General features: G+C 39.0%; 2 protein-coding genes across 2 annotated transcripts; one reads left to right on the forward strand and one right to left on the reverse strand.

The window, feature by feature from the left end:
- The first annotated feature begins 282 nt into the window (after nucleotides 1-282).
- On the forward strand, nucleotides 283-10,605 carry LOC127794871 (uncharacterized). The gene is made up of 4 exons (XM_052326137.1): nucleotides 283-433; nucleotides 522-604; nucleotides 872-962; nucleotides 10,265-10,605. Exons 1-4 carry the CDS (start codon nucleotides 402-404, stop codon nucleotides 10,293-10,295), a joined length of 237 nt encoding a protein of 78 aa, XP_052182097.1. The 5' UTR covers nucleotides 283-401; the 3' UTR covers nucleotides 10,296-10,605.
- Nucleotides 10,606-11,470: 865 nt separating this feature from the next.
- On the reverse strand, nucleotides 11,471-11,869 carry LOC127794613 (uncharacterized). The gene has a single exon (XM_052325863.1). It carries the CDS (start codon nucleotides 11,867-11,869, stop codon nucleotides 11,471-11,473), a length of 399 nt encoding a protein of 132 aa, XP_052181823.1.
- Between the last annotated feature and the right edge of the window lie 746 nt (nucleotides 11,870-12,615).

Genomic DNA, 12,615 nt, shown 5'->3' on the forward strand with positions numbered 1-12,615 from the left:
GTAGAGATACTAACAAATAGGATAGATGGGTGAGGGACATTTTTAAAATAAAAAAGAAATTAACAGAGCTTCGTAATTCAATAACACCAAATTCAAGTTGTTTGTATAATAGAATAGATGAATAGATTACTACTAGTATAAGGGCCCAAACTGCCTCGGAACAGACTGATGGGCCTGGACCCGATCCTAATCCACCCAACCAACAATAGGTTGATGGTTTCGACTCTTTCGAGACCCTCTGGCTCTGCCCAAAAACGGAGCCTCCTTCATTGACCGCGACATACATACGTACATACATATATATATATATATATTTATTGGCATAATAGAGAACGAGAGAGATCTCAGAACCCTGTCCTTGCCTTCAAAGGTTGCGTGTGTGTATTTTCTGGTTCATCGCCATGGCCTCCTCGCCTTCTGATCCCTCCAACCAGTAAGTACTGTATCAATCTCATTACCATTCTTTTTCTTCTTCTTCTTCTTAGATCGCCCTTTTATTTCTTGAATTTGTTCTCCGAAAGGCAGGCTGCTGTTAGGAAACAAAACCGAGGGATCCCCCTCAAGTTCCTGTTTCCCCTGATTTACGCTCCCGTTCTACCTCTCAGTAGGTTTCACTTCCTTTTCCTTCTCAATATTAATTTATGTTATGGGTTTGTTGTTTCTTCTTGTTATTATTTGTCTCCCATTATGGGTGGTTAGATCATTGCTAAACATTTTTCTTTTCTCTTTTTTCTTTTTTTTTTTTTGTTTATTTGATAAATTTCGCCGTGGGTTTGTTTGTCACTTCAATGCAATTTCTGTCGTTTGCTGTGCTTCTCGTAATGGGGTTTGTTCCTTTCAATCTGTTCATCTGGTTGTTCTTGATTTTCAGTCCGAATTCAATTGCGACGTAACCCAGTTCTGCGGGACCGGTTGTTCACTGCTGTGTTGGCTGGGGCATTCGCCCATGGATTCTACTTGGTGTATCCTTTTCTTTGTTTTCAGTTTCTCTTAAATGCTATAGCTATTGTATTGTATGATATTTCTATGAGACCCACACTGAATATCAACACTTTCACATATTCACGCCTTAATAATGGAATTATCAAGCCTGATAGATATGTTTGGACTAAAGTATCAATACTCCCTAAGAAATGTGATTCCAATTTTGTCACATAATGATGTCTTAATAATGGCTTGCAAAGGATTTCTAGTTCAAGACAAATTGCAGGCTTCTAAAGGATTTTGATAGAATCTCAAATTACAAATTTATGAATGAACAAAAGAAAACAAAGATAATGGCCTATTCGAGAGGGCCCTTCTCTCCCAAGACTTCTTGTGAACTTTCTCCTTCTCTCTCCTTTTCCCTGCCTTTTATATATTTTCCTTAGTCTGTTGTAGCCATGTGAGTTTGTTATTCTCCACCAACTGAATGACTCTTCTGCCCTTGTGTTTTTTTCCTTAACTGTCCTTGTGTCTCCTTTCATTTTACGTTACTAATATGTGTGACGAACAGGGGTCCTATCATTACTCCCGCCCATGAGATTCACCTTGTCCTCAAGGTGAAACTCAGGAAATTGATGGAGTATTTGATTGTACAGTCCCCTAGTGGCCTCAAGGGATTGGTGACAACCCCTTCCATTGAATAAGAACATCAATGCCCCTCAAGTTTTTTCCCGTACCAGGTCTTACCCTCAGTAGAAATTTTGGTTCTACCACCATCTCTAGCTCTGCAATTAACTGGTTAGGGATTTTGGTAGCCACCTACAATGTTTCTTTTGCCTTACGGAGCTGGGAGATGTGAAATACGGGATGAATTGCACAAAGGGGTGGTAGAGACAACTTATACGCCACCTTCCCAATTTGTTTCTCCATTGTGAAGGGTCCATAAAACTTTGGTGACAGCTTTTCATTTGGCCTGGAAGCCAAGGTTTTCTGACTAGTGAATTTTCAAATATACAAAGTCTCCTATCTCAACCTAGATGTCCCTCTTCCTTTTATCTGCTATGTGTTTTATCTTTGCTTGAGCCCGCAACAATTGGGCTTTCAACTCTTCGAGCATCAAATTCCTTTCTAACAACTATTGTTCCAACCCCGAGATGACTGTGGTACCCTTCTCAAATCTCAATAGTGGGGGAGGTTCACGCCCATAAACGATCTGAAATGGAGTTAATTGAGAGGAAACTTGGTAGGAAGTATTATACTAATATTCTGCCCAAGGATGCCAATTGTACCGCGCTTTAGGTGTTGAGGAGGCAAAACATCTGAGATATGTTTCCAAAGTTCTGTTGAGGACTTCTGTTTGGCCATCGGACCTGGGGGTGTTAGGTTGTACTTCTATTCAGTTTAGTGCCCTGTAATAAAAAAAGTTCCTTCCTAAAGTGGCTGATGAAGACTTTGTCTCTATTCGAGACGATAGAGTTGGGGATCCCATGTAGTCGGATAATTTCCTTTACAAAGATGCTTGCTATACGAGTTGTTAAAAATGGGTGCTTCAAACCAATAAAATGGCCATATTTGCTAAGCCGGTCCACTACGACCAAAATTGAATCCATTCCCGCTGATTTCGATAGCCCTTCTATGAAGTCAATCGATACATCCTCCCAGATTTAATGTGGAATAGGAAGTGGCTGAAACAGGCCCCCAGGGGAAAGAGCCACATATTTGTTCTGCTGGCACACAGAGTAGTGGGGAACATACTGGTGGATGTCTTTTTTTCATCCCTACCCAGTGCACATTAGCAAATATTCGTTTGTGTGTCTTCAAAAACTTAGAGTGGCCACCAATGTGTCCATCATGACCCTCCTTTAGCACTAGGGCAATCAATGTTGAGCCTGTAGGAAGAAGCAACTTCCTTCTGAACAATAAATGACCATCCACCCAAGAATAATTCGGCTTACTTGAAGGGTCAGCTTGGAGCTCCCCGATAATTTGCTGAAGTTTATTGTTTTCCTCCACCTTTTTTTTGAGCTGACCCAACTGTAGCACTCGAGGAATGGTGAGGGCCATTAATGTGACAGGTGAGTGAAGCTGGGAAAGTGCATTAAGAGCACGATTCTCCAAACCTGGGCAATGTTGGGTCTCAAAATTGTAGCCCATCAATTTCACCACCCACTTCTAACATTCCGGGCTAACCAATCGTTGTTCCATCAGAAATTTAAGACTTTTCTCATTGGTACGAATTATGAATTTCTTCCGCAATAAGTAATGTCACCACTTCTTTACCGCGGATACAATAGCCCATCAATTCCCTCTCATAGACTGATTTATTCCGACCATTGGGATTTAAGGCATGACTAAAAAAGGCAAGAGGTCTCTGGTCCTGCATTAATATGGCCCCGAGTACATGCCCAGATGCATTAGTCTCCACAACAAACTCCTTTAAAAAATCAGGTAGAACTAGTACAGGTAGAGATGTCATGGCTACCTTTAAGGACTGAAAAGCTTGCTTAGATGACTCATCCCAATAGAAATTATTTTTTCGAAGACGCTTCGTCAACAGCCAAGCTAATTTCCTATAATTTCGCACAAACTGGTGATAATACCCTGTGAGCCCTAAGAAACCACATAGTTCTCGTAGTGAATGAGGGCTAGGCCAATCCATAACTACCTGAATTTTTGAGTTGTCTACAGCCGCTCCCTGTTGCAAAATGATGTGCCCTAAATATTCAATCTTCAATTGTCCAAACTAACGTTTTTTGGCATTAACATATAACTGGTTCTTGGCTAATATCCTCAACACATGACGTAAGTTATCCTGATGTTCCTTCACTGTTCTACTGCATATCAAAATGTCATCGAAAAACACGAGAACAAACTGCCACAACTGCTCTTTAAAAATCTCATTCATCAAAGACTGGAATGTGGCTGGTGCATTTGTTAATCCAAACGACATTACCATAAATTTGTAATGACCCTCATGTGTGCGAAAAGTAGTTTTCAGAATATCATCAAGTGCTATACGTATCTAATGATAACCCAATTTTAAATCCAACTTAGAAAAAATTGCAGCCTCATATAATTCACATCCTAGAGTTCTTTAATGTCTGGGATTGGGAATTTATCAGGGATAGTTACCTTGTTTAAAACCCTATAGTTCACACAACATCTCTACCCACCGTCCTCGACCAACAACACAGGACTGGAAAAAGGGCTAATGCTCAGCCTAATGACTTCCGCTGCCAACATCTCACAAACTAGCTTTTCAATCTCATTTTTTTGGATGTGGGGATAGTGGTAAGGTCTCACGCTTACCGGAGAAGTCCTAGGTTGCAGCGTAATAGTATGATCATGCCTCTTGTGAGGAGGAAGTCCACACGACTCCTCAAAGACTACCTTAAATTCCGTTAACACTTCTTACAGACTGTCAGGAACTTCCATCCTTGCCTCTATTAATTCAGCAGTCAAACTCCCCAATTCCAAAAGCACTCCTTCCCCATTTTCATGGAATGCCTTTATCATCAACTTTAAGGTCACTAACGTTTTGCTAAGGCTAGGATCACCCTGTAGTGTGATAGTCGTGTCCCCCACTCTAAATTTCATAATTAACGAGCTCCTATCCACCAATGTTTCCCCAAGTGTGGCTAACCATTTCATCTCGAGAATAACATCAGAGCTTCCCAATTCTAATGGTAGGAAGTCCTCGACTATTTCCACATTTTGCAACAAGAAGGTCACCCCCTTACATACTCCAGTCACTTGTATCGCCATGTCCGAGCCCATAATCACACCGTAGCCTCGAGTTTGTGTTCATAATAGTCCCAATTTCTGCACAAGATCTACGATTATGAAGTTATGGGAAGCTCCACTATCGATTAAGACCACCACTTCTTGACCTTCTATATTCCCCTTAACCTTCATCATCTGTGGAGGTGTTAATCCCACCATTGAATTCAACGGTAACTCCACCATTTCTCCCACTTTAACCGTGTCCTCCATTTCCTCAGAATTCTCCATTGCCTCAACTTGCCCCATTTCTTCTTCTTCTTCCCTTTCTTCTTCGTATATGACCATCACTTGCAACTCCTTGGTCTTACATTTATGCCCAATGGAATACCTTTCATCATAGCGAAAATAGAGTCCCTTCGCATGCTTTGCTTGTAGCTCACTTTCATTAGTCATTTGAAGGGCGAGGTGTTCAATTTTTCGGTGGCTGGCGACTGATATGGGTTGGTTTGGTTGACTGCTGTAGGTTTAGGTGGAGGATTCAAATGTGGAGACAATGGGAATCGCTACAGATTAGGGGTTAGGGCTGGGGATGTCTTAACCTTATTTGGGCCGTATCCAAAATTGTTTCCTTGGATCATTTGATTCCTGTCCTCAATCCTCTGGGCCATATCCATGATATTCTCCAGTCCAGTGGACCAAAACACTCTGATTTCAGCCCATTTCTTCGGTTTGAGCCCATTAACAAAATGCCCTTCCAATACAGCTTCTGGCATATCACCAATCGACGATGCTAATGTTTCGAAGCAAAGCTGGTAGTCCTTGACGAATCCCCACTGTTGGAGAGGTAGAAATCGCTCATCCACGGAGCCTTCTTGCGTGGACTGGAACCAATTTCTCAACAGCCCTTTTAGTTCCTCTCAACTTCTCACCTTACGTCTCCTTTATTCCCACTAGAACCACGAAAGAGCTTTTCCTTCAAAACACAAAGCTGCGGACTCCAATTTCTCAGTCTCTATCAGTTGGTTTACAACGAAGTAATGCTCGGCCCTGAAAGCCCATCCATTTGGATCATCACCCTCGAAAATTGGCATCTCTAACCACCTACAGCGTGTTTCCTGCCTCCAACTTCCATCAATTCCACTGCCTACTTCCCTACTCTTCCCTCTTGTATTTGGCGTCAACTCAGATGATAGGGAGGAATCCGGAGGTTTGTTTTCCCCACAGTGCTTTCCCTTCTTCTCTTTGTCCTGTTCCTCCAATTTCGCCATCATGAAATTGAATTGGTCCAACATCACTGCCATGTTCTTCTCTATGTTTTGCACCCTCTGGAACTCAGTTTTCGTGGATTCAAACCCAGCTTGCAATCCCTCCATTTGCCCCTCTATTTGTTGATTGTAACTTTCTAATCTTCCCTCCAACTCTCCCACTCTCTCTGATACGGTCACTCTCATGGATCAATGCTTTGATATCAAATTGATAGAATCTCAAATTACAAATTTATGAATGAACAAAAGAAAACAAAATAATGGCCTATTCAAGAGGGACCTTATCTCCCAAGACTTCTTCTGAATTTTCTCCTCCCTTCTCTCTCCTTTTCCCTGCCACGTGAGTTTGTTATTCTCCACCAACTGAATGTGACTCTTCTACCCTTGTGTTTTTTTCTTTAACTGCTCTTGTGTCTCCTTTCATTTTACGTCACTGGTATGTGTGACGAATAGGGGCCCTATCAAATTTAAATATAAACTTGCAGGCTTTTGATTTATATGGTATACTAGTGAATGTAGAATGACTACAAGACTTGAATGAGTCCCAAAAAAAGTCTTTTAGAGGATTTTAAAGAAGAAAGCATACTTAGTTGCTTATATATAGGTTATTAAAATCACGTGCATGAGATACTTAGATTGTTTTATAATTACAATACATCAAGGACCAAAATTTGCAATGAGATACTTAAGTCTTTTGGGTTCTCTCTACTTCTTTTGTTAGAAAGTGTTTTCATTTTATCCACTCTTGACTCTCCTCATAAGAACATCTATCGATTTTTTCCTCTCATGAAACCATCTTAATCATGTTTCAAGTATTTTTGCCCTGTGCCCCCAGGGCACAGATCAAGTGGTTGGGCCACGATAAGCTGGGATTCGTAGTAGTAGGTTGTGAGTTCAATTTCTTGCCCTGTGTAGTGAGGCAAAGCCTCCACCTGCGATTTACCTCCTCTACCAAAATCGAGGACATGAACAATAGGGGACCGCGCAAGAGCGGTAATCCAAGTATTTTATCTTCTACATGAGCCACACTGACCTATGATGTGCAACAATAATAATCCCAAGCCTTAACCTCACTAAGTGGATTGGATACCTGAATTCTAGACTTCCCTGCTTTATCTATGTTCATAACCTCTTTGAGGCCATTTTACCATATGTCAAGTTTGAGTTTTTCACACCAAGGTTATTTATTTATTTATTTTTTGTCTTCCTCTCCTTTTATTACAATTTCCTCCATTTTATCCACTCGCCTCACCAGTATTGGCTTTCTTTTTACATTACCAAATCATCTTAATTGTGACTCTTGCATCTTGTCTAACCTTATGATGCATAATTTTTTTTTAATTCTATCCTTTCTTGTCTGCTTGTTTAACTAATATTTCATCTAATTTTTTTTAATTCTATCCTTTTTTGTCTGGTTGTTTAGCTAATATTTCATCTCTGTCACACACATATTTTGCACATATTAGCATTTTGGCTGCCCATTCTTCAATGCTATACAACAAAATTAGCCCAATAAATTACTTGATAAAATTCTTCTTTTGGTTTTAATAGGAGTTTCTAAGATATCTAAATTTGATCTTTTATTAGAATGACTTGATTTTTAAGTCTCACCATAACATCATCTACACCTTATATTTTTATTAAACTTACATTTTATATATTCAATTTTCTATCTGCTTGACTTAAAGCCTTCATATCCCATGCTCAACAATCTAAGAAATTTTATTTTTACTAAACTTATATTTTATTGTTTTTTCAATTATATTTTTACTAAACTTACATTCTATTTTCATGTTTCCAAAATTATGGTCCCAGTGCATGAGACTACTTGGGCTGCAAGGGTTGGAGAAGGGCCATTGTTTGTTTGCAGCCTTACCATTGCCTTTTTTTTTTTTGTCATTTTGCAAAAGGGTCGTTCTCACAACTTGAACTCTTGTTCTTCATGTCATAAAATACCAACCTTCCTCTTGTTCCTCAACATGCTTTTTCATGTTTCTATCAACATATTATCTAGTCCAACTATTTATCCATTCTTCGTACTTTTTATTGCTGACTTCACTTATTTAGGACAAATATATCTACAGAACACAAAATTCCTATGTTTTTCAAAATTACTAAAGGACTATTTAATTACAAAAATATTTTTCAATTTTCTATCTCTAATTTTTCTTTTGACAGAGAACTTAGGTGTGCAGTTAATTGTCAAATATGAATTTCTTACCTTGAAAACTAAAAATATATTCAAGATGGTTATGTAAAATGTCTTCAACTGTTTTATAATGCAGTATCTTGTTCTTATATTAATGACTATATTATTATTATAAATTTAATTCTATCAATACAATATTGATGGCATTGCTCATATTATACTTTGTTACTAATATCATAATTAAATTCAGAATAAATTTGACTGATAATATTATAAGATTAATATTGCCAATATAATATCGTGCACTTGGGATGCCCTTTTTTTTACATTCATATTAATATAGATATAACTAATATTGATTTTGGTTAGGCTGCAAGCTCATGTCTGTATTTGGAAAACACAAGGAAAACTCCTACTATTTTGTGAAGAAATTTTAGATGTTTTCCAACAGTCAGTATAAATTTTGAAAATTGAAAAACAATTTTTTTTCTATTTGAATTTTTTGCTTTCATTTGAACATGTTTTCCAGTTCTCTATTTTTATTTTTTTTAAATAAAGGCATGTTTTCCACAGCTGAACAAGTCCTAAGATGTTTAAACATAATATTTGTTTCTCCACTTTCGTTGAATAGCTTTGTGAGATAGTTTTTCCATCTCTATTTTATCACCTTGTCATTTACTAATACTTTTTGGTCTTTGTATTTAATACACTTTACCTAGCTCAAATCCCCTGTTCTTTCTCTTGATTAACCAATTTATGTGTGTGTGTGTATCTTTTTTCATCTTTATATCAAGCCAGTTGTACAATTTTTCATAAAGTTATTGCGTTGCTTCACCAATGGCCTTATTGGCCTCCTTTTTAGCTAAAACATACCTCTTTAAAGTTTCCTTATTAGGGTATGCATGCTGAAACTTGTAGCATTTTTCCCCATAAGGTTTATAGGCCTTCAGGGTCTAAGTTTGGTTTGACTTCTGGTAAACAATACAGGTTAGTGAAAATCATGTTCTTTATTTCCCAAAACCATATGGTGGCAAGGGAGTATCAGTTAATGGCTATGTCTAGAGTCCCAACTTAGCATGGTGAGAAACCAACCAATGAGTTCATCTTTGTTTCTCTGCTATCATTTTTCCTTGTGCCCGGATATCTTTTGCCAGCATTGTGGGGAAACTTATTCCTCTCTTCTTGGCTTTCTGTCAGACTGCATTTTCATACTTCTTTTCAGAGTGTTTTAGGGATCTTAACTTGGGATAATTGCAAACCTAGCAGAGGAGTTTTTACCTTTTACAGCTCATACTCAAAATCCCTGATTCTGCCCCTTGTTTTCACTGTGTCTTGAAAATTCTTGATCCTTATTCTCTTTTGATACTTCTACCCCTATTTCTTATGTTCGCCATTACCTGATTTCAATTGTCAAGCTTTCAGTGCAAATTATGAGCCTGATAAGTGAGCTGTTTTTTCAAGTAGTTGTAACATGCTTAAAGAAAGGGTGGAAAATGGAAATTGTTTGCTATATTTTTTGAATACTATCATTTACAGATTCTGATTCTTTGAAATACGTGCTTCACATATACAGATTCTGGAAGGAAGAGTTTACTTTGTTGTGCATTTGGACACAAAGAATTTCCTTATGACCCAATGGCAGGCCAAAAGAACTCCAAAATAACAACAATATTGATAAGGAACTCTTAGTAATGCTTATATCTTAGGCATGGTTTTGAAACTATAATTAGATCATTTTAGGTGTTTTAACGTTTATTTCTTGAAATGCATGCATACACATAATGTCTACTATGCATCTGTTGTTATCTTAGAATTTTTTTGGGGAAAAAAATGCTATCTTTATACGTTAGGCCAAGTTTCAACTATAAAGTAAAAAGTTCTGATAATGCCATGCCAAAGAAGGAAATCCAAGTGTACCTTCCAAGAAACTTTTGCAATATTCTGGGAGTGCTTATCCAGCTTGTTAGGCAGATGCATCTATGTGGGTTCCTATACCCTGTATGTCCTGTGTTAAGTCCACACATTACAGCCTCCGCCAAGCACGCTACTTAAATATGAAAAATACTGAACATATTAATTGAGCAGTTAGCTCCGGTTTTATGGTTGTAGGTGCTTGTGCATTTTCCATGAGAACCTTGTGCTTGATTATTATTAATATGGCTTGTAAATATTGAGTTGCTCCTTGATGGGTAATGATGCTTAGAACAGATCTTTATGATATTGAGAGCAAATGAAGCTGCAAATGCTGGCTGGAGAAGTCGATTGGACCAGCAACGCGATGAGCCACCGGCTTTTCGGGGGATGGATTGTTCTTGCTCCTTTTGTTCTGGAGTGATAACTGTGCATCCTTTTTTGTTACTTTGTAAACGAAATAATTTAATTGCCCAAAGAAATAGCTGATTTTGTCAAAGCCGTAGAACTTTCATCAAGAGACCTTACTCTCGTGTATGAATTGCTGGATTAAATTGTCACAGGTAACTAATACTGGCTAGGTTTGAGGCCATGAATGTGCAATAAGTCATATCTTCTTGTAGTTTTGAAACAGATCCCAAGACTATTACTGTAGTTTTGTTTCGGTTCAACTTGGTACATTGAATTTGCCTACCATATGTAGGCGTTGGGTACGTAAAATGCTGGCTCTCTTAACTGTTGTTACTTTCATGTTCTAAGTTTCGGGTTTTGTTGAGCCTCCTCTGCATATTTGCATCTCTCAACCATCTGGATTCATACCGATGAAGAATGTGATGATGCAACGGCTCGCTCTTGCAGAATAACCGGTTACTTTAGATGTCAATTCGATTCATGGATAAATAAATTGAAAAGGCTTAAAATACACTTTTCATGAAAACTACTGAGACTGAATGATAATAAATTAAGTTTACAATGTAAAACAATTTACGAAAAATCATGTATTCTTTTCCTATGAGTGAAAGATTACGCAAAATAGGCATATTCCTCGTTAGATGATGCTATTGAAATTCCTAGATCCTAGATAATGGTATCAACCGTCAAATATTCTATTGACCAAGTGGGTAGGGCCTGATCCACCACACGCGCCCCCACTCACACTTTCGTGCGTGCATTCAAAGTGCAATCTGCGGTGCTTATCCTCAGATCATGATGATGATGAATCATAAAGGCTGATCTACCAAACAATCGACTGGATCCGACTGCAAATCTTCCGTTCACTTCACTCACGCCGTCACATTCGACGAAACACAAATGATTATATATTAAAGGGAACATTATATTATGTATATCATGCATACACAAGCACAACAACATAACTACATCCTTCATCGTATATTTAAAAACGATACGATACTTGAACACATCAGTTTCGATTCGGATCCAAGGGAAGGAAAATGAAAAGAAAATAAAAGAAAGTAAAGGAAAGGAAGAGAGAGAATCACGGATCGAACCGGTTCGAGAAGTCGGAAGCCAGGCGGGAAGCGATGGCGGAGTGGTACATGATGTCGTGGAACGACTCCGTGCCGGTCGTCATCATCCGGAGATGCCTGGCCTTCTCTTCCGTGAAGCACCCCCGGGCGAACCGAGATCTCACCGGTTTCGTCTCCGGATCCAGCCCGGACTTGCTCTCCCCTTTGTCAACAACGGCCTTGGGGCCGGAGCTGCTTTTGGTGGCGTTTTCGGAGTCAATGTAGTCGGGGTCGGAGGACCAGCCGAAGAGTGGAGTCCACCAGTTGGGGGATTGGCTTTTCCGGCCGTGCGCGTCGGATTTCCGGGGGCCAGCGCCGGCGCAGGCGCGGACCACGACGGGTCGGAAAGGGGCGAGACTTGCAGCCATTCGGAGCAGGTTTAGAGAGAGAAAGAGGGGAAGCTATTGGGGTATTTGATTTGGAAAGGTGGGGTGGGGGGGAGGGGTTTAAAGAACGAGAAACCGGAAACGGATAAGATGTACGCGTGGCGGCTAAAGCTGACGCGTTGTGTGGGTCTATTATGACCTTTTGGTCTCCTCTTTAAGCGTCCATTCCGGTGCTTTTTCCACCCTTTTTCCAGGCTATTGTTTGTGATTTCGCGATAATGCCCTTATTCTTGTTCCCCCAATTACCAAAATTTGGTACTGTTTTCTCTTTTTTGTGGGTGCCCCTACTGCAGTCTTATCTATGAAAATTAAAACCTAACAGCCGGTGTGCAGGCGTTGTCCACTTTTCCAACCAATAGTAATAATTTATTAAATAATTTTAGAATAGTGTTAGTTTCGTAACTTTATTTTTTTTTTTTTATAATTGGCCAATAGATTCAAATTAATTTTCAGTAATCGACCCAAAAGAAAATGTGCGTCTTGTTAATTTTCTTGGCAATAAAGCTAGATGGGGTCAGCCCTTGAGGTGTCACATCATATGCAAAGCAGCTAGATGGGGTTGGCAGATGGACTTTCATTAGGGTTGATGGTGAGCTGAGTCAGTTCTTAATCATAAATGCATGTGACTAAGATTTCTGCCCCTTTCTGTCCTAATCCATATATATATATATATATAAGATGGCATGGTTGGATTCTCAAACTTATATTTGTGCCAAAAAAATAATAAG

Source organism: Diospyros lotus, chromosome 2 (genome assembly GCF_014633365.1).
Source record: "Diospyros lotus cultivar Yz01 chromosome 2, ASM1463336v1, whole genome shotgun sequence".
Classification (NCBI taxonomy): domain Eukaryota; kingdom Viridiplantae; phylum Streptophyta; class Magnoliopsida; order Ericales; family Ebenaceae; genus Diospyros; species Diospyros lotus.